Source organism: Hypomesus nipponensis, chromosome 7 (assembly GCF_054491055.1).
Source record: "Hypomesus nipponensis isolate SF chromosome 7, ASM5449105v1, whole genome shotgun sequence".
NCBI classification, from domain to species: Eukaryota; Metazoa; Chordata; class Actinopteri; order Osmeriformes; family Osmeridae; genus Hypomesus; species Hypomesus nipponensis.
The window spans coordinates 8,806,988-8,832,645 of record NC_140367.1 but is presented as its reverse complement, the minus strand read 5'-3'; the positions used below and the strand labels follow the sequence as shown (position 1 = coordinate 8,832,645).

The 25,658-nt window shown below is 44.0% G+C and overlaps 4 protein-coding genes, 1 non-coding gene and 1 pseudogene across 7 annotated transcripts; 4 read left to right on the top strand and 2 right to left on the bottom strand.

Annotated features, from left to right (window-relative positions):
• The first annotated feature begins 451 nt into the window (after positions 1–451).
• On the top strand, positions 452–7,953 carry LOC146276625 (uncharacterized). The gene is made up of 8 exons (XM_084701067.1): positions 452–506; positions 785–841; positions 1,155–1,403; positions 2,298–2,552; positions 4,899–5,159; positions 5,440–5,557; positions 5,775–7,629; positions 7,838–7,953. The coding sequence occupies exons 1-6, from the start codon at positions 452–454 to the stop codon at positions 5,526–5,528; spliced, it is 966 nt and encodes a 321-aa protein (XP_084557193.1). The 3' UTR covers positions 5,529–5,557; positions 5,775–7,629; positions 7,838–7,953.
• On the top strand, positions 2,913–3,040 carry LOC146276627 (U4 spliceosomal RNA; annotated as a pseudogene).
• On the bottom strand, positions 4,127–4,267 carry LOC146276626 (U4 spliceosomal RNA). The gene has a single exon (XR_014766168.1). It is a non-coding gene; the product is annotated as a U4 spliceosomal RNA (small nuclear RNA).
• Positions 7,272–11,014, top strand: LOC146276624 (cell adhesion molecule CEACAM20-like). The gene is made up of 9 exons (XM_084702018.1): positions 7,272–7,320; positions 7,588–7,599; positions 7,838–8,086; positions 8,251–8,517; positions 8,603–8,911; positions 9,272–9,541; positions 9,656–9,931; positions 10,055–10,303; positions 10,541–11,014. Exons 1-9 carry the CDS (start codon positions 7,272–7,274, stop codon positions 10,561–10,563), a joined length of 1,704 nt encoding a protein of 567 aa, XP_084558144.1. The 3' UTR covers positions 10,564–11,014.
• A 134-nt stretch (positions 11,015–11,148) lies between these two features.
• rpap3 (RNA polymerase II associated protein 3) lies at positions 11,149–16,443 on the bottom strand. 2 transcript variants are annotated; one of them, XM_084701060.1, is made up of 17 exons: positions 16,247–16,443; positions 15,846–16,004; positions 15,589–15,732; positions 15,330–15,440; positions 15,117–15,244; positions 14,801–14,922; positions 14,622–14,692; positions 14,376–14,507; positions 14,121–14,248; positions 13,546–13,667; positions 13,362–13,432; positions 13,156–13,248; positions 12,766–13,007; positions 12,465–12,681; positions 12,212–12,309; positions 12,027–12,127; positions 11,149–11,658 (listed from the first exon to the last, which is right to left on the bottom strand). In XM_084701060.1, exons 2-17 carry the CDS (start codon positions 15,996–15,998, stop codon positions 11,573–11,575), a joined length of 2,019 nt encoding a protein of 672 aa, XP_084557186.1. In that variant the 5' UTR covers positions 15,999–16,004; positions 16,247–16,443; the 3' UTR covers positions 11,149–11,572. The 2 variants fall into 2 exon arrangements, with proteins under 2 accessions (XP_084557186.1, XP_084557187.1); XM_084701061.1 differs by lacking the exon at positions 16,247–16,443 and having other exon boundaries at positions 15,857–15,995.
• Positions 16,171–19,152, top strand: atp23 (ATP23 metallopeptidase and ATP synthase assembly factor homolog). 2 transcript variants are annotated; one of them, XM_084701068.1, is made up of 7 exons: positions 16,171–16,315; positions 16,768–16,862; positions 17,135–17,180; positions 17,400–17,481; positions 17,606–17,743; positions 17,931–18,014; positions 18,384–19,152. In XM_084701068.1, the coding sequence occupies exons 2-7, from the start codon at positions 16,838–16,840 to the stop codon at positions 18,585–18,587; spliced, it is 579 nt and encodes a 192-aa protein (XP_084557194.1). In that variant the 5' UTR covers positions 16,171–16,315; positions 16,768–16,837; the 3' UTR covers positions 18,588–19,152. The 2 variants fall into 2 exon arrangements, with proteins under 2 accessions (XP_084557194.1, XP_084557195.1); XM_084701069.1 differs by having other exon boundaries at positions 16,183–16,315; positions 16,703–16,862.
• The last annotated feature ends 6,506 nt before the right edge of the window (positions 19,153–25,658 follow it).

The window sequence follows — 25,658 nt, the reverse complement described above, 5'->3', positions numbered from 1 at the left end:
TATTTGACTTTGATAAGAGAATACAATTAAACCAGCCCCTGAAACCAAGTGATAAGCAACGACACAGAACAGAATGCTGTCTTATGAGAAATGTTAGAAGTAAAGAAATGTTCCTAAAGTATTTTATTTTATGTAAGCTTGACTTAAGCAGGAAAGGCCCATTGCAATTATACTAAAAGGGCGGTCAACTCTTTAAATATACCACACAAAAGAGAAAAAAAATGACTGAATATGGCTCTTTTCCCCTCACATGCCAATGTAGAACACGTTTGAGGTGATGTGGATGTGGTGGTCAGACTGGTAAGATGACCAGGATGAAGGCAGGGCAGGTTTGCTCAGAACTAGTTCCCTGATAAGGACTATTGAGTCGTCGACCTTTACCTGTGTCTACACCCCAGCACACCTGTCCTTCACTAGCTGGTAGTCACATCGTTCTAGCTCCGCGGAGACAATGGAGAACCCACACACACGGCTTGGTCTGTCGCTGCTGCTTGCCTCCCTGACAGGTGATACAGGTCAATGTGAACAATGTGTGTGTGTGTGTATGTGCAGTGTATGTTTGTGTGTGGCAGTTTCGGTACAGCATGTGTGTCTGTGCTTATTGTGTTTCTGTGTGTGACTTTATTTTTGGTACAGTGTATGTGTGACCATTCATCTTGTGTACAGTGAGTGTGTGGCGGTTTATTGGATGTATAATGGTTTTGTGTATTAGACAGCATATCTTGTGTATAAAGCATAGTCAGGGTTGTGTTGATGTGAAGCTGTTCTTGTCATGGGTTGGTAGGAGCAGTTGCGACCAGGAGTGGGGAGATTTATGATCGGGCTGAAGGTGTTGGTTCCCGTAAGTAATCTACACACACACACACACAGAGAATGGACCACACTCTACCCATCTGCTCATGATCACAAGGACTAGTTATACAGCTCAACTGAGTCTTTGGGCATATGTGGTGATACATCTACAGTAGCTGGTACTCTTTCTTGAACAGACAGCGAAACCCACCTCTCGAATTGCAACTTTATAATCCTTTATCAATAATTTGACATTTCTGTATCATACTGGACTGTATTGTTCACTTTAGTTTTTTAGACGCTCTCCATCCCTGTTGTTTTAACATCAATTGCAGGTCTGTACTGTGCACTGTAATTTTCAGACGCTCCCTCGAAGCCAACCATCTTTGGACCAGACTTTGTGACTGTGGGCGTGCCGTGCAGCTACGTGTGTTTCGCTGAGTGCTCCCCCCCTTGTAACTTCACCCTGGGTGTGGACGGGGAGAGCAGCCCAGGGAACGAGCTGTCCTTCACCGTGCGCCAGTGGGTGGAGTCCATGACCGTCGAATGCACTGCGAGGAACAATATGTCGAAGGAAGCCTCGGTGACCGCAAAGAGGGTTCAGGTCTTAGGTGGGGCCTTGATAAAAACCGAGGATGTCTAAAACAGGGAGAGTGCTTTCTAGAACAGTGGTTCTCAGGCTCAGCACCTCTTCTCCCCATTATAACTATATATACCGTCTATGGCCATACAATACATTTACAGTTTTAGAACCACTGTTCAGCAGAATACAGTGATTGTTGTGCCGCCAGGATATTTTGATTATTATTCCAACACATCTTATTACTGCAATCTTATTTTTCCAACAGACTTGATATTTCAGTTACCAGAGTAAACAAAATAAACTCCAGTTTGTTTGGACAGGGCCTTTCCATAGACTTTTACTTGATACAACTGTGATAGAATTCCTGGAATTTGGAATGGCCCAGATCATTATTGTGATTTAATAGGACACTTTCATCCAAAGTGATCTGCAGTCAAATGATCTACCACTGAGCCAAAGTCAACAACACTCACCTCACAGCTGATTGCTTGGTGTTTCCCTGAGTCATGGCAAGGTGTGCTTAGTGTGGCCAACAACAATTTACTTTGTCTCATATTGTTCAACAACGATGCTGATGATAAGTGAAGTGGATAAGCTTGGCAGAACACTGAGGTGTCAGTTGGAAATGTGTGCCTGTAAATTAAGATGAAGAATTCAATTTCTTCTATCGGTTTTAACACGCAGTGTTTGCACCCTCTAAGATGAGAGGTCATGTCTCTCTGGAGGTGACTAACCTCGCTCAGATCCGCTTCTGCATGTTTGTATAAAGGTGTGGCAGTAGCTTTGCTTTGGACTGACAAACCAATACTTTGCTTTGGACTAACAAACTGTAGCTGTGCTTTTGTAACAAGTGTCAAATCTGTGCACTGAAAAGCATGGCTGAACCCTGATTCAACAATTTCTTATGCATGTCATGTTCCAGCTGGACCTGCCAACGTCTCCATTAACGGCCCAGAGCTGGTGGTCCCAGGAAGCAAACAAAGCTTCTTGTGTCACGCTAGTTGCCGTCCCTCGTGCAACTTTACCTGGAGATTTGGGTCCCGGTGGCTTGGGGGACATGGGAATGAGATTTCCATTTCCGCCCAAAAGCTGGCAGAGGAGAGGACCCTGACCTGCAAGGCCATCAACAGTGTGTCTGGCCTATATGCCATGGCAAGCATGAGCATAAACGTTGCATGTAAGTCACACGGTATTGAACTTCATCTCTTCTGAGTTTCTTTTTGTTCTACCTTGTCTTCTCAGCCATGTGTGCATCAAGACTAAGGTGGTCGGCCATGTTGGTAAATGCCACTATTCACATGTCAAAGACATGCTGCTTCTCCCATCATGCATTGCAATACAGATTTACTTACTTTTCTACATACATTTTAAAGCTTAACAAAACTCACAACTGTTAAATAACTGAATGCACACATTGTAACTAATATATTCTAACCTATCTCTGTCTTAAAGCTGTAATGGATGAGTTTGGTTGTAAACTGTGTCTGTGTCTGGGGTTTGGTGCGGACTGTTAACATTGCTGGCAAACTGTGAGTATTGCAATGTGTAGTGGCAGATCTGCAGCCCCTGAGGACAATTCGAGGCATAATTATTGCTAATTGAAAACTTTACCCTATACCCTGCCGTGGCGACGGCATTGGCAGTTTATTGAGGTCTCTATGGAGATGAATCTCTATTTTGAAATTAATGATTGGAAATTGTTAGTAGTTATAGTGTTCTGATGTAATTTAATCTATCTGCTGTTGAGAATTATTACATTATTATCACACCGAAGCGGAATCAGAATGTCAGAGCATTAGCAACATTAGCAACAACATTAGCAAGCCAAAACTCTTTCTAGCATGTGTATTGACAGGAAGAGCCTAACCTGTCAGCTGTGTTGTTGATGCCCTGAGAGAAAAAAGTAAGTGACCAGAGCTTGCCGTAAAGCAGTAGCTCTGGTCGTAGGATGTGTATGACGTTTTAGAACAGAAAGGCGACTTTAAATAAATCTATCAGCCAGCAGTGTGTATTTTTTTGCCTCCCCTTTCAAATTCAGAATTCAAATTACTAGACGAAAAATTATATATCTATGGTTCTCTCTATATGAGACATTCTCTGCGGATACTCAGGAAAATCAGGAGGTGCGCGCAGAGTTCTCGAGGGGCTCGGTGTGTCCATGTCCGTGAAAACTTCTCCCCGCCCACAAAAAAATTTGCTCGGGAAGTTGGGTCTGGAGGGTCTCGTATTGGGAACAACTACATAAAACCAGGATCGGGACGGACCAATGAAATTGCCAGGGCGGGCTTTATACGATGATGGACAGATGATCAACATTAACGTAATCAACAACGTCACGAAAGAGCCCTTGGGTTGAATTCGTTTTCAACAAACAACATATTACGTTGCTCTGATTGGTTGTAGGTCTATCCAATTGAGCGAAGAGGCATTTGTTTTACGAGTTCGGTTGAAACACGCCCGTAGTCACAGCCCAACTGAGTTTTCAGACTCATATTCTGACTAGAATTTTGAGTATGACAACGTCAGGCTAGTGAAAACTGAGTAGCCTAGTAAAATCGGCCTAAAAGTGGACAAACATGGGGGAGGGTCAGTAGTACATTGTTTTCCAGGTTCATATGTTACTCTTGTGCAATTCAAGCAGGACCAACCTATCCTGTCTAAACTTTTAATGATTAATCTCATAAGGTTTCTTCATCGGAACACTAATTTCTGTTAAAAAAATTCTATTTTTAATTTTTACAGAGTAATTGGTCTCCAAAGAGACCTCAAAAAATTGCCAATGCCGACTGTATTTCAAGTCGTCACGGCGGGGTATTGGGTAAAGTTTTCAACTAGCAATAATCACGCCTCGGATAAACCTCATAGGCTATGATACTGCCACTGCGCGAGGATAACAAAGTGGCTGCCCAGCCATGTGAACAGACCACATCAAACCCCAGACCCAAACACGGTTTACAACCTAAGTCATCCATTACAGCGAGGAGCCAGGTTAGAATATATTAGTTACAATGTGTGTATTCAGTTATTTAGCAGTTGTGAGTTTTGTTAAGCTTTAAAATGTATGTACAAAAGTAAGTAAATCTGTATTGCAATGCATGATGGGAGAAGCAGCATGTCTTTGACATGTAAATACTGGCATTTACCCAACACCACCCACCCACCTCCCCCCCTCCCTCCCTCCCTCCCTCCCTCCCTCCCTCCCTCCCTCCCTCCCTCCCTCCCTCCCTCCCTCCCTCCCTCCCTCCCTCCCTCCCTCCCTCCCTCCCTCCCTCCCTCCCTCCCCCCACCCCTCTCCCCCCCCCCCTTCAGATTCACTACTTTCAGTCAGTTATAATGATTATAATGTTATTATTGTATTCATCAAATGTGTTTGTGTTGTCAAAGTTGTCTAGAGATGAAAGTGCTTCGATATATCAAACAGGTCAGTTTATGCCAAACTAAGAGGATAAAGTGAAGTGAGGGAGCTGGAATGTTTATTGGGTTATGTTTTACAAAACATGTTTTCTTTGCATGTTCGTCTCAGATGGTCCCTCAGATGTCACCATCGATGGACCGGAAAATGTAAGGCCTGGGAAAGAGGCCACCTTCTGGTGCTATGCTGAGTGCAGCCCAAGCTGTGCCTACTTGTGGTTCGTAGACGGACATACCATGGAGGGACAAAGGTTGTCATACATGGCCAACACTATATCAGACAGAACAAAGTCAGACACGATCCTGTGCGAGGCACAAAACATTGTCTCCGGACAGGTTAAGTCAGCTACCAAGGCTGTATCGTTGGAAGGACGTGAGTAAAGCTGATCTTCCTGATTTGATCTGTTCTGATCTGTGGGTTACTGAAGCCCTTTGTGACATTCCATCTAAAAAATGGAAATGCAAGAAAAGTTAGGATTTGGTCAAATGAATTGAATGGGTACAGCTCAACAATTAGAGCACTTGACTGCAGATCAAAACTTGACTTGTATAGCCCCAGTATGTTGCATCTGCTGAGTGCATACATTATTTGAACTCATCATCATCAGCCATATAGTTGGTAATGTCTCTCCTGTGTTCTGTTCTTACCCCAGCCCATGGTCGGTCCATGGCCACACAAGCGGAGCTGACTTTAGGATTGCTGCTGTTTGCATTAACTCTTGTCAGTGTAATACTCCTATAGCCCAGTAAAAGGCAGCATTGCACCAAGAGGTAAGCATTATGGGCATATTGGAGCAAATCTATTTGTTTAATTTGAGAGTCATGGTGAGGTATGCTACGTGTTGCCACCGACAACTTCCTCCCTTTCATGATGTTAACTGTGTTTGCTGGTGATCTAAAGAGGTTTAGCATAATTTTGAGAGCTGCCTCTAAACTAGGCAATGTATAAAATATAAAAATGTTTCTTCTTTCTTTCTTCTTTTTACAGAACTAAGCCCTGAAGTTTCCAGCATAATTTTCCTACCTTAATATAATAATAATAATAAATATTTCAACAATTGACTTCTGTAATTCCAAAATATAGCTACTGTAAGTCTGATAGCAAAATAACTGCTGCTAAACTTCAATAAAGAACTTTATTGTACATGCAAAATTATGTTATCTGTTACAATTTCTGTGTAATGCTTTCTATGGGGCTTATGTGTCACTTTTTGTGATATTCAAACATTTGAAAAAGAATCATGAACACACACAAACATTAGCCAAGCCATGATTGTCCAATGAAATATATTTGTGGGTCAGATCCTGTTTGGCTCACAAGCTTAGGCCAAGTAAGCCATTTCAAATCTTAACATCATGTCATTATCACTTAGAAGTAATTCTCCCTATAAATTCACAATAGTTCAAGTCTGCTGATGTGATGTGTCCGGATTAAAACTGAGGTCATGTATTGTAGATAGTAAACAGCTGATCAAGTGGAGTACACTATTAAAGCTGTCTTTGGATGGGAGCTAAATTGATCCAATGTAAAATAAAATGTTCACATAAATAGACCATATTCAGAGGTACTCTCACTTAAAAAATTATACGCATGGTGCTTTCACAACTTGATGCTTTGCATCCCAACCCAGGAAGAAATCAGAGGCACACTCTGTCTAGGGCCCACCCTGTTATTAAACGGACACATAGGTAAACACTACAAAACAAACAATCCTTTTTTTTTTTCTCAACCACAATTGTAGTTTAAATAACTGAAATCAATTTTGGATCAAATTGGGCAGCCTTTTAACTCTCGTTTTTTTTTTTTTTTTTTTTTACGTTGACTTGATCATTGCGTTCCTCTCCCAGCAAGTACAGAAACAAGTGCAAAAGACTTAAACAACCTATTTACCTACATGCCTAATTAATCTTATAGTATTTAATAATCAAGTATTATGTCTAACATTGTTGAAATATCAACCTAATAATTGAATCCATGTTTAAATATGAATCCACAAGTTACCTTTCAAACTATTTTTGCCAGCGTAGTCACAATTGAAAAAGTTACCATTTCTCTCTTGAAAAACAGCAAAGGGACTGAAAGCGCACGGTAACTATCAGTAAATCATCTTTTCAAGAGTACAGAGATTACATCTTTTGTCTGTGACCTCCTCCAGTATGGACAAAGGTAAACAATGACGTATAACGCCAATTGTGTCCCTTGTACAAATCACTCCATCGGCTCCTGCTGTATCAGAAGAAACAGTAGAATCACGCCCGATGTCGTGCTGCAGGGTTGTACGCCCAAGACCACACACAATGAAGTCTAGCTGATAAACCATCTAAGGCTGGACACTTATACAAAGCTGCTGGGAATATTGTGAAATCTTTTTGTCGTATTTGCTGCATTGGTTTCTGATAAGATAGTGTTGGTCAGGAGATATAAGAGCTGAAGTAGCAGTCCTGTGGATAATTGCAGTCTTCTTTCCTGGTTCCCTGCAGCACCATGGTTCTATTAAGTCTCTGTTTGCCTCTGCTGCTCACCTGCCTGACAGGTAACACAGAATGCTGTATGAAACAGGTATAGAGTAGAGTACAACGCTGTTGAGGGAATGCATTTGTGTTCAAGTTCTAGGGAACAGTTAATCTAATACACATGCAATTTACTTTGATCTTATAGAATGCATCTTGTGAACTCACTGTTGAAACCAAATTGATTTTGTCCAGTTTTCTCTTGGTTTATTATTATTTTTTGGTTGGGTTTATTTGTAGGTTAGACTTTGTATTTTTCTGAAACTTTTCTCTTTGTTTCTGTGCTGTAGGAACAACTGCCAGTGAGGGAGCGCAGAGCAAGACAGCAAATTGTAAGAATCCTCATTTAAATATTTTGTATGAATTTTTTTATATCTGGTATCATAAATGTACTTACATCAAAATCTGAGTGAATGGAAAATTAGGAATTCATTCTGTCAGAACCAAATCCCCAAAATTCCTAAGATCTCAGGGAATTTCCTCCATCGTTATGAATGTCATATTGAAGGTCGTTTTTGTGTCTGGTGACTCTGCGACCAGATGGGCCATCCTTTGTGGAGATCACCGGGGTGAGCATCGTGACTGTGGGGATTCCTTACGCGTTCCAGTGTTCTGCAAAATGTTCTCCGGCCTGTACCTTCAGCTGGACCCGAGGAGACCAGACTGCCCAGGGCCCGGAGCTCAGACTGCAGCTTCAGGTTCGGGTGCCTCCCCAGGTTCTGATATGTGTGGCCCTCAACCCGGCCACTGGGGAGTCTGTCACCATCAAGAAGACCCTGCAGGTCACAGGTACTGGGGCTGTGGGTTGTTCTGTGTGCATGGGGGGCGGGGGGGACTAGGAGAGGGGGGGAGGGGGGCTAGGGTTTTGTTAGTGTGTAGGAGTGTGAACTTATGACTGTGTATGTGTGTGTTCCAACCCGATCTTATCCCTGACGACCTCCTCGTTCCTTCAGAGGGACCCTCCAACATCATCATCTCCGGTCCTGACATGCTGTCCAACGGCCAGTCGTCCACCTTCACCTGCTTGGCCGACTGCTACCCCTCCTGCTTGTACACCTGGACGGTCGGCTCCGAGGGCCAGAGTACGGGCGTCACATCCCAGGGAAGCAGCCTCACCATCACGCCTCCATCGAACGCCATGTCTGAGACGCTGACCTGCCAGGCCCAGGACTCTGTCTCCCATCTCTTCATCTCGAAAACCACCTCGGTGTGGGTGGCAAGTACGTGCAAGGAAACATTCGGTTTCTCAAGCTATGACACCGGTCGCCGTGCTCCCATGACTACCTCCCCTCTGCCCTTTCTCAGCTGGACCAGACGACATCTCGATCAGCAACCAGGCTGGATCCAACACCGTGATCCTGGGGAGCACCTACAAGTTCTTCTGCATCGTCTACTGCACACCCTCCTGCAATTACACGTGGACCTACAATGGACACACCTACCCGGGAGACCAGATCCAGGTGCCCATTCTTCACAAGGGGGACAAGCGCAAAGTGATGAGCAAGCTGGTGATCACCGTCAATGATTACACCCACACAGAAAACCTGACGTGCAAGGCCCAGAACAGCGTATCGGGGCTCACAGCCATCACCACTGCCACCTTGACCGTCATTGGTGAGCTGGTTAGCATTATGGGATAGCTATTGTTAGCATGGAGGAAAGGAAGGAAGTACGCAGACTGTTTGTTAGTCTTTGGTCAATTTACTGTTCGGTTTTTACGTTGCGCAGATATGAAGGGGGAAATAAGGACAATTGTAAACTGTATACCATGAATGAACAAGGGTAAGTTGTTGAAGAAGTTAGAGAAGTGCTTGTATAGTGTGTGGTATACCTGTAAATAATCTACTGGTGAATGGCCACTGAGAGTGTGGTACACTGCAAAGTGATGTCTGTGACGACAACCTCGGTTCCTCTCATCTTCTCTTCTCTCTTCTCCCATCCTTCCCTCCCTTCCCCTCCCCTCTCTTTCATTAGACCCTATTTCTGTGCAGCCTGTTTCTTCAACAATGCCTGTGGCAGGCCAGGTTTACTCATTGCATTGTGTGGGCTCACAGAACCCAGCCTCCATCTTGTGGACTAAAGATGGCGTTCCTTTACCTGAGTCCAGCAGAGTTAGTCTCTCCCTCCAGAACACAACTCTGTCCTTCAGCCCATTGCAGCAGTCAGATGGAGGACTGTACCAATGTGTTGTGTCTCAAGGGGGGCAGTCGTTGAAAGGCATCGGCTACCAGTTGAATGTGTATTGTGAGTATTAATTCACACATTCTTCAAACTGTCAGGATGTTATGCTGAAAATCTAAACTTTAATAAAAATTGAAATAAAGAAATAACACAAAAGGGATTTGACCTGTTTCCCAGATGGACCAGTTGATGTTGCGATCGTCCGCCCAGAGATAGGCCCGGTGGGACCAGAGTTGTACGTGTTACCGGGATCAACCACGGCCCTCCATTGCTCTTCTGAATGCTACCCAGCCTGTTCCTACACCTGGATCTACAACGGCAAGCTGGTGGCTCTGAATGCAGCCTTTTCCTTGACCTCAGGGACCCCTCTACAGGGAGGACCTCTCACCTGTGTAGCCTACAACCCAGTCACTAAAGAACACAGCTCTTCTGAGACCATGGTGATTCCCATAGGTATGTCTGCCTACGCATTACTCAGTCTATCAATGCGAACACCTATTTTAGATTTTTTTTATAATATGACAGGATGGGAAAATCAACAGTAATCGCTCAATCTTCGAATGGTCCCTTTCTTAGATGGGCCGTCCGACGTGACCATCTCAGGGCCTCGTTCTCTAGACGTGGGGGTGAAGGCTACGTTCAGGTGCTCGGCCCAGTGCTCGCCCTCCTGTAGCTTCACCTGGACCGTGTACGGTCGCACCATGACAGGAAGTACGGTGGACGTGACCGTCAGTCGCTATGTGCCCACGGAGTCGCTGAGCTGTGAGGCCCACAACAGTCTCACTGGAAGGACAGCGAGCGTCAACGAGACACTCTCTGTCTCAGGTAGTTAAGATGACTGTCGGGTCCACTTCTCTGAATGAAGTAATGATTTTCAGCCAGTTTTATCCAAAGCGATAAACAGTGCAAGGGGGATTTCAATGTGAAACCTCTTCATCTGTACTCAAAGCCCTACCACTGAGCTACAAGCCCTCAGAAGAACTGAATTGTTACTATTAAGTGTGCAATGTTCAGATACTAGCTGGTAATAATATCTCTCAATTTCTCTTCTCATTCCCACAGACCCACACTGGTGTGGCTGTTGACCACAATGCTGTCAAGAGAGAACTGCTGTTGGACATTTACTGAAGTCAGCCACGCCCACTAATGTCTACCATGTGTACATAGATTTAAGAGACTGTTTTCAGATTTTAAAATAACATTAAACCCAGAGATCCTTTTTGATAAAGTATGACCATTTATAGCCTGGTCCCAGAGAAAATAGCACAAAACTATAAAGGAATAACAGTGGGTCCAATCCACAAATGACTCTATCCAACATTCAGGCGTCCTGTCTGTGCTTCTTTGCTGTACCAGGTTCACTCTGTTGCCAACCCTTAAGTCAAGCATATACTCTTGATGAAATGAATTTGATATGCTGACTGGTCGTGTCATTTTCCAGGCTGTCTGCCATTTCTTTGTGATGAATAAACAGTTGAGCCATTTCACTGATTGTACTCGTTTTGTCTGTGTAAATCTGTGTCATGTCAGACACAGATTTACTGCTGTAAAACAATGTAATACCCGTAACATTACTGTAATGTCAGTAACGTGTGCAACAGTTGGACCATCGTGGCACTTCCACTTTTAAATCCAGTCAGTTGGCAGTGACACTGAGGCATCACAGCAGATAAGAAATAAACATGTCTTTATTCATTCCCCAGGTTCTCAACGTATCCAATCACACTGTCGTTCAAAGGCATCCATCATATCACTGTCAAGAGAGAACATTAGCAAGGTACAACATGCTTATGAATAAGCCATACTGAAAGGTTTAAACAAGACTGGAAGATGCTGTCTGTAGATCAAACATGTCAGGACAATGGACAAGACGGTTACCCCACACGTGCCAATATGGCGGTTCATAACTCCTTCACAGCAGCAGACTATCTTTATTCACGGTGCAGTGGTGTTCTCAACTAAAACTGATCATCAAACTGAGGGGGTGATGGTGTGTTGAAGTCTTTGAGTACACTCTACGGTACTGTACTATACGGTACTGTACTGGGTCTAGATACTCATGTATACGTGAGAGGTGCCCAGGAGGATCTGCTGTCACACTCCATACTGATTCTGCAAGGCTGTAACAGCTGTGTCGTCCAGTCCAGCTTGGCGAAGGAAGTCAAACAGTTCTCTCAAAACTGGGAAAAAGCAAACACAGCATAAGTACAGTAACAGTTAGGCGACATTCTGTTCAGTCACACGCTGCCACAGAAATATGACCTCTAGCCCGAAAATGTGCAATGTCAACGATGACACCGCACTACTATTGTGCCGTATATAAAAACGTATATTTAGCGTGACAACGTACTATTTCATCCAAAGCGATGTACACGTTTTTTTTTTTTTACCTACAAGCTATTGATCTGCAGTCAAGTGCTCTACCACTGAGTTATACCTATACAGGGTGGATATCGCACCTTGAGTGCAAGAAAGGCCTATTAGAAATCAAATGTATCATTACATAAGTGAATATTGTGGTGTTTGTGAGGAACAGAGGACACGTCACCTGTCTTCTCAGGGGTGGACAGGAACATGACGGCCATGTTGAATCTCCTGACACTGGCCAGACTGCTGAGCACCTCCAGTACAAGCTGAGGAGATTCACTCCTGGGGGACAGGGGTGTCAGCAAGATCGTCCATCAAGCTGGGTGAATACAGATTAGGACTGTGTGTGTGTGTGTGTGTACGTACTTTGTGAAGAAAGTGTGTACGGTCTTCAGGATCAGGTTGAGGATGTCTGGCTCCAGGGAGCTCTGGAAGATCTGGACGTAGTTCTGTGGCTTGATTTGCTGTATGTGCACACACGCACAGACACACGCATACATGCACACACTTTGTTGATACAAACACAAAACTGAACTTAAACAAACACAAAACTGAACCAAAACAAGTTCGAGCCCTTGGTGTGTTAGCCAACACTGGAGCTTTGTGTTCCGACACCCACCCTGAGGTACGTGTAGATGAGCTCAGGGCTGCCTCTTATCTGCCGGAGGTCTGTCTCCAGCTGGAAGCTGCTGCTGGGGGCAGGAGGAACGCCGAGGGTGGTGTCTGCTGCGGTGGTGGTCGAGACGGAGGGGGCTAGGGTCTGTGTCTGACTTGCTCTGGGCTGCTCCTTCCTGGGCTGCTCATCCTTCCTGCTGCCCCCGTCCCCTTCGGGGCCCCTGGGGAACACACACATAGTCTGGGTCAGCTGGCTTGATCCACCCCAAGCTGGAGAACCAGGACTCAGATCAGCATGGCTCTACCTGAGGGGGGTCTGGGAGGGGAGGTCCGAAACCTCTTCTATCTTTAGGACCTTGGCGCTGGGGGAGGTGGAAAGGGGGGAGGACGTCTCTCCCTCCTGGCCCCCACCCAGGATGGGGGAGACGGCGGACTTGGACATCTGACTGCTGGGGGCTGCTGGGGGGGCAGAGGATCCACCCGAGAGCTCTTCCATCCTCACAACCTTCCCCCCCACCTCCTCGATTTCCACTCTTCTCAAGGGCTTCTGGGAAAGCAATGCCAATCCTTTCAACGGCATGGTACATTGTCTTGACTATATTATTTAACTTTAATTATTTATTTATCTTTTTGCTAATACCCGACTACACTTTCCCCCTTTGATTCAATATCACATTAAATATAAAGTATCTCACTGTCGACCGCAGGTGCTGTGGTTTGTCGATGGCTTGTACCGTTCTCCTCTGTACGTGTTCCTCTGTAGACAGCAGACCGCTCATGTCTTTGTCCTGAATGGGAGCAGGGAGAAACAAACCCATATGTTCCTGTCAGAAAGCATCCATGACGATGTCCAGGCTTTCCAGAATGACACCGAATTCAAAATGTCCGCCGGGTCACATACGGCTGTGATTTTCTGCAGCTCGCTGAACGCCTGCTTGTTTCCTGGCTCCAGTTTCAGGACCTGCTCAAAGTCTAGACAAAACACAAATAAAACATGTCAAACACTGCTAACGCCAGGTGAAATATGGAACACTGAGCTCCACTTCCAAGCTAACACAGTTGGTGGTGTGTGCTGTCCTGTTCACCTTCTCTGGCCCCGGCGAGGAGCCCCAGGGCTGCCCTGGCGGACCCCCGGCGGGCAAAGGCCTTGGAGTAGGTGTCATCCAGGGAGATGGCCTTGCTGCAGTCCTCCTCTGCCTCATTATACCTTGTAACAGAACCACACACACACACAGGTGAGAAGGGGCTTGACATATACTCAATGTCTTCCAACGTTGAAGTACCTGGTCAGCACAGCCTCTGCCTCCTCCTGGAGTTTCAAAGAATCTGTATGTGGGTGTCTGTCTGTGTATGTGTGTGTCTCTCTGTGTATGTGTGTGTCTCTCTGTGTATGTGTGTGTCTCTCTGTGTATGTGTGTGTCTCTCTGTGTATGTGTGTGTCTCTCTGTGTATGTGTGTGTCTCTCTGTGTATGTGTGTGTCTCTCTGTGTATGTGTGTGTCTCTCTGTGTATGTGTGTCTCTCTGTGTATGTGTGTGTCTCTCTGTGTATGTGTGTGTCTCTCTGTGTATGTGTGTGTCTCTCTGTGTATGTGTGTGTCTCTCTGTGTATGTGGGTGTCTCTCTGTGTATGTGGGTGTCTCTCTGTGTGCCTCTTCTTACTTGTGGAGCTTCAGGTAGGCCATGGCCCGGTTGGCAGGCAGGAGGACGTTGTTGGCGTCTGCCTCCATCCCTTTGCTGTAACACTCAACAGCTGCCTCGTACTTCCCCTCCTTGAAGTAGGCGTTCCCCTGAATGATAACAATACACATTTCTATTCATTGAGCATCCAAAGTGACGCACAGAGGGGGGGATTTGAACCTGTCATGTGAAATGAAGACAGGCAGGATATGAGGGCATGCCCAGGGGAGGTCGTACCCTGTCCTTCTGCACTACGGCCTCCTGTCGTCTCTGCTGCTCCTCCTGGAGCCTCTGCTGCTTGGAGTCCACCACCGGGGGCTCCGCCTGCACATCGGGGCTCTGCGGCCCTCCACCCTGGCTGGCTAGGGCCTGCGCAGGGAGGGAAGAAGACAGGGGAATTACATGGAGGGATATTTACAGTTTGAAGTAGCCCAAATCACCATATAGCACTGTAAGATATATCTAAAAGGAAGCCACTCTGACCTCCTTTATTTTCTTCACTTCATTCTGAGCCTCCAGATTGCCAGGGTCCAGCTGGAGAACAGTTTCATAGTCTAGCGATGGGGAAGAAGCAGAGGTTTGATGACAGCGGCCAAATCGGGCGACTTCAGGATGTCTTTAAACAACACAGTGTCAGGTTACCCTGTCAAGCCTCCGCTTACCTTCTAAGGCAGACGCGTAGTTCAGCAGGGAGAAGCGAGCCGCCCCTCTCCGAGCGTACGCTTTGACGTACTTTGTGTCCAACGCGATGGCCAGGTTGCAGTCGGACTCAGCAACGGCAAACCTACCAGGGAACACAGTCCATTCTCAACTCTCACTCTGACCCTACGAGTGCTGAATTCATCACAAACCCACCAGCGACATAAGAACAAGTCCATCTGTGACGATGGGCTTGCTGGGAACATTAGGTGCGTCAGGCGTGAAAAGCCTTTAGGTTTGGCTGACAGATAACCCAATGAAGAAGAAACTGCCACTTACTTTTTCTGTCTGAAGAAGCAGGCAGCTCTGTTGGTGGGCAGGACTGGGTTGAGAGGGTCTGCTCCCATGCCCCTGGTGTAACATTCAATGGCACCGTCGTATTTCCCTTCTTTGAATAGTCTATTCCCCTGCAAAAAAAACACAGTTGTCACACTTTCCTAACACACCTAATAAGGCATGTGCTGTTTTACTATGCAGTTGAGCCAACCGTACTTTCTCCTTCTCTGTGAGGGCTTTTTCCCGGTCGACAGCAACTTCCTCTGAATCCGAGTCGTTGGACTCCACTGGGCTGTCCTCCCTATCCATTGACTCCAAAGCCTTGTCCTAAAGAGAAGTTTGAGAGTTAGAGCCAAAAATACAGATCTCTTGTTGCTTTGAGTTACTCACATACAAAATTGTACTTAGTATAAGAAACCATTATGGATCAATAATATATATATATATATAATTTTTTTTTCAGTTATTGCATTACCACATCAAATTTATCCCATGACTGGTAATCGTAAGACTTTATCCTCGAAGGTTGGTTTGGTTCAGTCTTTGAACTGCCCTCTGTGGATCTCTTTGCTCTCTTCTTCCGTTTGTAATCCTTATTTCGCACAGGTGGGATACTTTTCTAAAAGAGAGACAGAGGCAGGGGATACGCCATCAGTTTCGGTTGCTTGCTCATAAATTGTTTCCACCTATGGACACTTCAAGTGGTCCTCGAATTGGTGGATAGCAACGTACTTCTGGCTCACCGAGGCTCCCCGTCCTTAGTTGGTTATCTTTCTTCTTCATGTCCACCTCCCAGCTGTCCAGTTCTTTCATGAAACCGTTCAGATCTTCTACATTCTGACGCATCTGTAGCTGCAACTCCAGAGCTTTATTCGGTCCAGACATGCTTGCCTGTGAGTGTGATTAAAGACATTGCTTCTAACGTTAATTGATCAAAGCCATTCAGATTACTGCAGATGGATGACGTTCATTTCGTAACAACTAAACAGCTCATGCAAACTATGTCTATGGGATGTTCTAGAACTTCTTTGCTAACATTACGTTAGCACTTAGCTATCTAGGGGGGCCGTGTTAACGATAACCTAACTGGAACATGTCTTGCCATTGAAAAACATACAGAAGTAATAACTTGCCTCCAGTCAAATAATTGTTTCAGGAACGTCTCAAAGACCAAACAAAATTACTGTTCTTTCGATCTCAAAGTAAGTATGAGAAGCTGGTCGTATAAAACATGTGCAATGATTAGTTTACTGTAACCGCAATAGGTTGAATGTTTATGTTCGGCGCCATGACAGCAATGAACAAGCGAGCTTTGAGTTTCCCGTTCCGTGTGCGTCGAAAGTGTGCGCACAGGTAGACAGTTGTCGGTAGTGTCTATATTATTATTAACAGTATATATTTTCAATATTTTATATTCGAACTATATTACAATTTTAGGCCAGATCGTCTGTACACTTAGTGGAATAATGAAAGAATCTATACAAATATTACATTACCTTTCACCTTTGGCTCAGCTACGTCACGTGCTTGACAAAACACTAGTGACCTTTTAGCAGCTAGCTTGCTAAAAGGAGTTCATTTACTGACAGTTCCATGCAATGGACCAAACTAAACAACAAGAAGAGGATTATGGATACAATTTATTCCCCGATAGGAGCAAGGAAAAATATTCGAAGGGATCTATTGCTGAAACCTTGTTTACTTTCAACCACAAGTGTCAGGTCATGCTTCAATTCGCTTTGGATACTAGTAAGTAGCCAGCTAGCAGCGAAGCTAAGTTAGCTAGATAGATAAAGATAACCCAATGAAAATGTCAATTTAAGTTACGCCCCCAAATTTCTGCATCTCATATTATAACCCCGTCTACAGACATCTACTTTAGCTTTTGCCATAGACCAATTTGTTGGCTTATCCCATTGATTATGGACTCTAAATTGTTAACTAACTAAAGTGTTCTGGGTTTTATAGAGGTAGGTAACATGTTGCCTGTCAGACGAGATAACACGTGTCTCTTCCCTCAGGTCCTTATGCAAAACTTCTCCTTGGAGCTATGAAAAGTTCAGGGTGGTAAGTTACTTTCAAAGGCATTATCTCATTAGAAGTATTCAAATCCTTTGCCATTGACAGAGAATATTACTGTCTTCTCCTAAAGAGATCTATCTTAGAGCTGGTCCAGACAAGACAAACGTGTGGAAGTGCTGCACAGAGGGGATTTGAACCTCCTGGATATGCAAATACTCGAACCACTGTGCTATACCCAGCCTTGTTGTCTTCTTTATTCCTCAGCACAGTGTACAAGGACAGACATTTTTCCTGTGAAGACTGTGATGGGACAGTTAGTGGAGGGTTTGATGCAACATCATCACAGGTATGGAACATGTGGCAGTGTTGTTAGACATGACTAAAGGTGAAAATCCAAGATGCTAAGAAAGTAAGTTGTCTGCAGATGACTTGCCTTGTCAGTCTGTAATTACTCTGTTCTTTCCTTCCAGATCGTTCTCTGTCAAAACAACATTCACCAGCAGTCCCACATGAACCGTGTGGTCGCACACGAGCTCATTCATGCATTTGACCACTGTCGGGCTCACGTAGACTGGTTCAACAACTTCAAACACTTGGCCTGCTCAGAGGTGAGGAAGAAAGGAAGGCAAAACATGGATGGATGAATAAATAAATGGGTTGATGGATGAATTATTATACCTTTCAATATCCGGAGGGAAATGAATTTCCCACATTTAGGTATCATTTCCATTCATTGACCTCCTATCCTTTCTGTCCCCATACTTACTTCAATTTTGTTTGTTTTTCTCTCCTAAGATTCGTGCAGCTAATCTTAGTGGCGATTGTTCATTCTACAACGAAGTGTCTAGATTCAACTTTGGCCTCAAACAGCACCAGCAGGTACTGTAGTAACTGTTTCCCTATATATTTTTGCTCCCATTCTCAAATAGTTTAATAGATTTTAATGACGAATGACATACAACATTTGTGTTCTCATATGAAACAGGAGATTACATTTAGTGTGCAGAATTTACATTTACATTTAGTCATTTAGCAGATGCGACTTACAGTAAATACAGGGACATTCCCCCCGAGGCAAGTAGGGTGAAGTGCCTTGCCCAAGGACACAATGTAATTTTGCACGGCCGGGAATTGAACCAACAACCTTCTGAATAATAGTCTGACTCCCTAACCGCTCAGCCATCTGATCCTCCTGAGAATTTGTCATGGCAAAGTAAACAAATGTCCTGTTTGGTTCCTTGTGTCAAGGAGTGTGTCCGAGGCCGCGCCTTGCGCTCCATCCTGGCGGTGAGGAAGGTGAGCAAGGAGGAGGCAGAGAAGGTGGTAGACGAGGTCTTCGACACCTGCTACAATGACCACGCCCCCTTCGGTAGGATTCCACACAACAACAAGGACGCTAAATTTGCCGACAGAGATTATCAGAACAGAGATCGATACTACGCCAACCTCTAAATGTGTTTGTATGTATATACACACACAAATGTATGTAATTGTATTATCATTTCTAATGGTGCTTTTATGCAGAGCCCAGAGAAACCTGGGCAAAGTCAGGTGTTCACTATCTGTCCTGTGCAGATAACTGCCAATAACAGTAGCTTATGAAACATCTAAGGGAAATATACTGTCTTTCCTCTTTGTTTTCAAAGACTTCATAAATTGAAGGATTTGCGTCAAAGGTAAAGACATATAAGAAAAAAGGTTTGATTTTTGGGATATGATACTCTGCAAAGTTTTATGTAAATTTTAGGGGACCTTTTTCAATACACAGTATTGCTTGTTGATTTCTCCTGGGCCACCAACGTGAGTGTTTATACAGAGTATAAAGCCTGAAAACCTTGCTTCAGCACAGAAGGGTTAAGAAACAACCTCCATCTCTGCTCTTAAACACATGGACTTACACTGACGGACAAATGACACTTTCATGTAAATAGTGTTGATTGTACTGTGGTATTCAGTTATAGTCAACGTATTATTATTATTATTATGCTGGAATAAAAGTTATTATGAAGACGTTTAATTATAAGCTGTCAAAAAAAGAATTATTACATTATAGAGCGTGATGTTAGACTATCAGAGGTTGAAAGGTTATTTAAAAGGCTTTTAAAATATCCTTTAAAAGGCTTTTAAAATATCCTTCTGCACTCATTTGATGCTGGCAGGTGGATGGGATTTGCATGTTTGGGGACTTGTCTGGTTGTTTTTCTATTTCAAACTGAAATAGAAACACAGATACAGAGAAGTCAATGAAAGATGTTCAGATGGAATTGAGTCCCATGTCTGTAAGTGATCTGTTCTTTCATCACACAAGCATTTCAAGGAGATACCATACTTAATTGCTATTTACTTTATGTAATTCTACATAAAGCACTGTGGAAAAAACATTATTGGGAAGCATGCAATAATCTGATGCAAATCCCCCATCCATCAACAAGGTGGTTTTACTGGAAATGAGAGCAAGGACATGTCTTTGGCATTAATCTTCTAACGTATTATCCAAAACTCCAAACTTTTGACAACCATGAAGAGCTTTGATGAAGTTACTTTTGAAAGGCTTGCATTTCCAATATCGCCTATCTATGGGAACGTCTTTGAGATCGACCTTTTAAAGGACTAATTCCACAATTAGTTAACATTTAATCAAATGAACGTGACTATTGGACTGTTCCGTCTTACCAGAAGAGGCCTTAGCCAGGACAACATCTTGCAGACTTTCTCTCTGAATGTCACTGGTGACATTAACATTTTAAGATTCCTTTTTCCGTCTTCTGAGATGAATAAAGAAAAAAACCCTTATGTGGAAATCTTCACCCTCCACCCAACCCCCCTCCACCCCCACCATTTGCTATTAAATTTGGTGACTTTCAGGCTATCACAAAGAGTGCAGACATTACTGTGTGAATTATAATACGGAAGTGTCTGTTTAATGGGGGGACTGTGTGTGTGTGTGTGTGTGTGTGTGTGTGTGTGTGTGTGTGTGTGTGTGTGTGTGTGTGTGTGTGTGTGTGTGTGTGCGTGTGTGGGGGGGGGGTACTCCAGTTTAGACAAACATTCATCAAGCAGGCTTTACAGTGAGTTAAAATCTTACGTGACATCAAACAACATGGACGTGGAGTAGAGAGTAAGAAACGAAGATTACGTTAATTTGAGAAGCTTACAGATAATTGCATGCTCAGGAAGGCTTTTGGCTTAGTGTTTGTTTGGTAAAAAAAATACATACAAGGAACAACAGCAGTAGAGGATTTTTGTAGGCCGACAACAATGCTATACAATTGGCATTGAAATTAAACAATAGAATCATTGCTGAAATGACACACTACATGCCATTTATTAATAGACAAATACGCAAAACTAAATGTTTGACTGGTGAGTTGTTAATTACTGTTTTCTAATGTCTTGTAATATATTTAATTTAATAATTGGAGGTGACACAATGCTCTTCTGGTCGAATGTTGTGCAATCACAGTCCATGCGATGGCAGTATTGCTACACAAAAGTAGGCAAATTATTTAATATGGCAGAATCCGCCAGGAGACTCCAAATGAACCAAATGCAGTCACAGTTGCATTGATCTGCATCATTGAATCACTTTATGTGCGATCTGGCTCAGGTAAATGTCAGTCTTGTTATGGGGGGTAAGATGAAACGACGCAGTAATTAAGTAACCGCAGAGAGAACGGAGTCCTATGATTTCTCCATCCATTTAAAACGGCAGCTCCCACTGTGTTCTAATTAGAACGCTCCGATGCCGTTTAAGTCCCTACACTTGGTTAATCCACGGAGTCAACACATTATCCCCGCGAGTGCTAATGATCTCACTTGATTGATCTAAATAAATCAAGATATTCTCTCAGGAACTAAAGTTGAGATGCAACATGGGAGTCATATTGTCACATGCCTTTGACACAATCATAAAATCCACAACCAAGCGTCCAATATCACAACTGTTAAATGGGGTTGTTCCTTTTTGGGGTCAAGGAAACTTTTTAAGGACGTATTTGTATCCAAGCTAAGGGAGGGAGGGAGGGAGACTTATATTCGGCTATATTTTAAATGTTTCAAATTTCACCCTGGTTTCTTTATTTAGGCCTACCAGTGTAACAGACTCCATGTAGCCTGCGACCAAAAGAATGTCAAAAACGAAACCTTGAGTTGAAGTCATTTCTGTTTCCGAAGTCAATGGTAGAAGACACTTGAAGGATGTTTTTTGTTTTTTGCCCGTGGTTCAGAATTAAATGCCTGTTTGAACAGACTGATAGTAGGTTTGAATCCTGAGCAAGCATTTCCATAGACAAACCTTTATCGTCTTTAGTACGCCTATGATACAACATGTAGCCTAACTAACGCAGCAGCTAAGCTGGGTGTTTAAAAGTGCATTCATTCTGCCAATATGATATGATTAAGAAAGCTGTTAGCAAAGAAACTGGCGGTAAATGAAGAGCCATTATTTATAATTCTCAGCACAATCCCACCTCGGGCTAAACACCTAACCCAACGATTAATTTACTCAGCAGGTAACCTCCAGAAGAGTCTCGCGCTGCATGGTGATTTGAAATCAATTGGGAATTTAATTAAATAGGTGTTTAGAGGCTGGCATGCAGTGTCGGTTGACATCTTCGCCTTTTCTTCTTTTTTAACTTAATGAAAAGAAGGTTTGGCGCTGCTGCAAATTAGAATTTAAGGTGTTGAGCAAATATTAGCAAATCAATTACCTTCCAAAATAGTTCAACGCATTGATGTCGCTTAAAAGACCGAGCTGCTATTCACAGTTGCCCGACACCTCAAGGGACTGTCTTCAAGGCCCCAGATAGGAGAGAACACAAGAAACGGGGGTAATGAGAGGAAAAACATCATTACACAGCAGACTCCGTTCACCCCTCTCAATTTAGGCTCTTTATTGTGCCTTGATAATTACTGCCGTCTCTCCAATTTAGCTTCATACACAACAGGTAGGCTACAGTGGCGCTTCCGAGCCGATGCGGCACTCCATAAACAGCTTTAATGCTTTGACAAGGAAAGCATGCTCTGTGGGTCACATGAGAGTTGAACAATAGATGAAGACGGAGGAAAAGCGGCTTTTTTATGCGTTTCAAGATGGCACAGAGAACCATAATGTAGCCTGTCTATGACTGCTGGCAAACTGTTAAGACTGCTAATGCAAGGTATTTGTGAACAGTAATTAATGTTTCTGGCATTTGAATCTTCATTTGACTAATGATATGCATAGTATTAATTGAGTCATTAGCATAACAACCATTGGACAATATCCTAGAGGGAAGAAGATGGGTGTTTTTTTTTTCTGTTCTTTTTTCTACCCCGCAAGTCATGATCTCGTTAACGAAGCTTCTGTAACCTTGACAAACGAAACTTCTGTAACCTTGCCAAACTTTTGTCCCCTAAAGGAGTAGTGTTATATCATTTATACAGTCTAGTTAATTAATATTTCCCTTGGTTGAATCCCGAGGCACATCTAGGATGCTTCGCTGAAAACACTGCAGTACAAAAACTGCAAAATAACTGCCTGACCTTAAATGTTTACTATTGATTCAAAATGCATAATTAAAAGCAAGGATCTGTACCACACCATAGAGGATTAGATGTGACCCTGATTGTAGTAGTATGTGCGATCAAACACAAAGAAAACATCTGTGTAATTCCAATAATGAGAATTAATAATTCATTAACTTTCACATATCAGTGTTCAAACAGACATCAACAACAATATATATCGATTCAAGGTGGGTGAGGAAAGTAGTTCCATCTGTGTATATCATCACATCATCAATTAAACAAGAGAAATACTATATTCTACTCTTATGAGGGCTTCAGATAGTAGGACATTGCTTTTCCTCATCTGATTAAGGCTTATTCAGTCAATCATTAAGCCAAGCACCTCTCCTCTCTACACCCCATGGGGTTGAATTTAGGCTACTGTAGCAAAATTGATTTCAGTTGGTTACAGTAGTACTCATACTACGTCACTTACTGAAACACTGCTGAATACAACTCCAAAATATACCTTTGAGAATACTATAAGACAGTTTCTCACTGTTAAAAGGCATGTAATAAAGGTTAATATTTGCACACAAAAACTCACGATAGCTCTAATTCAAAACACTGCAGTATTTTTAGGGCTTGCCAATCCAGGCTCCATGATAAGCTCCCGGGGCTAGTCTGAGGAGTCAGGCAGGAGCCACAGCCCGCTTGCTGCCTCGTCTCGCTCTACACCCTCCGCCCCTGCCGTACCCCACCCCATCTCTCTACCCGGCAGCGAGCTAGCTTCAGTTTAGCGTTGAGTCTTGGCACACACTTGACTTTGCATGCGGGAGAATAAGCTGGAAAGTTCTCCCCTATCCTGTGTTTTAGCGACGAGGATGTGAAGTGTTAGGAACATGGTGGAGATTGAACTTGGGGTTGAGAGGGTTGTAAGATGGTTTGGTTTTGGAAAACATTATGGAGGACCCAAGCAAAAGAATTGTAAACAATATCTATCTTTAGTCATAATGATGAAGGAGTTGTTCTCATTCATGAACAGGAGGAACTTGCAGATAGACGACAACATTGACAAAGACTTTTGAGTTTGGTTATACACCACATTCAACATACTTAACCAACCAATAGTGATAAATGCTGTGCGACTTTGAGTCCTTTGTCATCCCTAATTCCAAGGACACGGAGGATTGCCCGGTCCTCTCTCATCTCAGCCTGGCCCATTTGGACAACAGCGGCCAGGCGCCTTGTCGGCGAGCGTCCAGGGAGTCACACACCGATGGAGGGAGGAGCATGAAGCAGCCTGGAGGCGGGGGTGGGCGAGGGAGGTGGGGGGGGGGGGGGAGTCTCTCTGGCGAGTCAATTTAGAGTGACCTCGTCCTCGCGTGGTCTCCCCAGTGCTGAGAAACCTGGTAACGGTCTCCTCAGTCCGGGGGCTTCGTCACGGCCGCATGCCCGCTCTGATGCAGCCGGGCAGGCGGAGGAACCAGACCTGAACACTGGAGACCTGTGGGGATTCCCCAGCACTGCACGGGACTGCCAGGACTTGATGCTGCAATCTGGATCTCTTCTCCTCTCTTTGGTTAGGGTTAGTTTTGTTCTACATGGAGACGGGTTCTAACCGGGCACAGACACTTGTCTTGTCTTTGTTTTGGTCGTTTCGTTTTACGTGGGAGATCACGGAATCGCTTCACCGCCTGTTTAAGTTTGCCTGGCCTGACCAGAGAACTGGACGTTTCAAACGGGTGGATGTTTTCAAAGTTCGTTTGTAGGCCTACCAGAACACAATTCTACTTAGGCGTACATCAGTTTTACACAAGAAAACTAATTAATCCTCCAGATCAATCATTACTACGCAACAACAACAACAACCAACCATCTGCTGGAACGCCGAAGCAGCACTTGTAGCCCGTGTCAGGGTCTCATTAAGGCCTCGGCTGAGTCGGCCCTCCTCCTCCTAACAGCTCTCTCTAATCGCCATTTGCATGTTGGTTAACCTGTTCTGGCTCTGCGTCCCTAGGGGGTTCATTATCCGGGTGGGATGCCTCACAGCACGACGTCTTTGACACAATCTCTGACCCTGCCCACATCCACGCTGCCTCTCATCCTCATTAGCCACGGCGAGGCAGGGCAGGGCAGCGAGGCGCAGAGAGAAGCTTGCCACGAGGCCCGCGATGCATCCCACGGCTATTGATCAGCCTTTGTATTAAATGTGTCGGTCGCCCCAAGGCAGAGAGCAATTAAAAAGTAAACGCCGCGAGAGCTAACACACTTAGCGTGACATAATGAATGCACACTAATTACTCCATTTAGAAAAAGCATAAATCCGTGGGATTTTAGACCCGAGCGGCCGAAGGGGGATGGTGAGACTTGCCAAACAAAATGGTCCCACAAACAAGGGGAGGCCTACCTTTGAAGGAAGCAAAACAAGGGCAAATCGTTCAAACCGTTTCACGGTGAATTTGTTTTCATACATGCACTTTTTACGGGGGGGGCATTCGTTCAGATGTCTGGAGTTTTGGAGGATGGTCCGTTGTCTTTCACTCCTGGCTCTCAGCTCTTGTTTTTCAAGTCTGATTCACCACTCTTCAAAACGGCCAAATTCTCATTTCAGCCACTAGGTGTCACTATGATGACACCATGTGGTTTTATTCAATACTTTGCAATCACACTGAAACACACACCTCTGTGAACATGAGTTTTTGTGTTTGGAGATTACAGGTGAATGAGTGACTACCCTACTACTGTGTGCAGTAACAATGAGGGTCTTAATCGTCTCGTAGGTGGGGAAACGACAAGAGACAAGGTATCTCATTTATGATGATGTATTTGATTCAACGCCAACAAGCTCCGACAGTGGTTTCTTCAAGTCAGTTGCCTAGAACCCAGAAATCTTCAAAAATGTATTAACAGGGGTGACCAATCAGTGTCCTTCAACCCAGCAATCAATAATTCACTTTGTGTGTGTTTTCTGTAAGTGTTGTATGTTGGGCATGCTGGATGTTTTCTTGTAACTTGCTGTATTCTGATAAACTA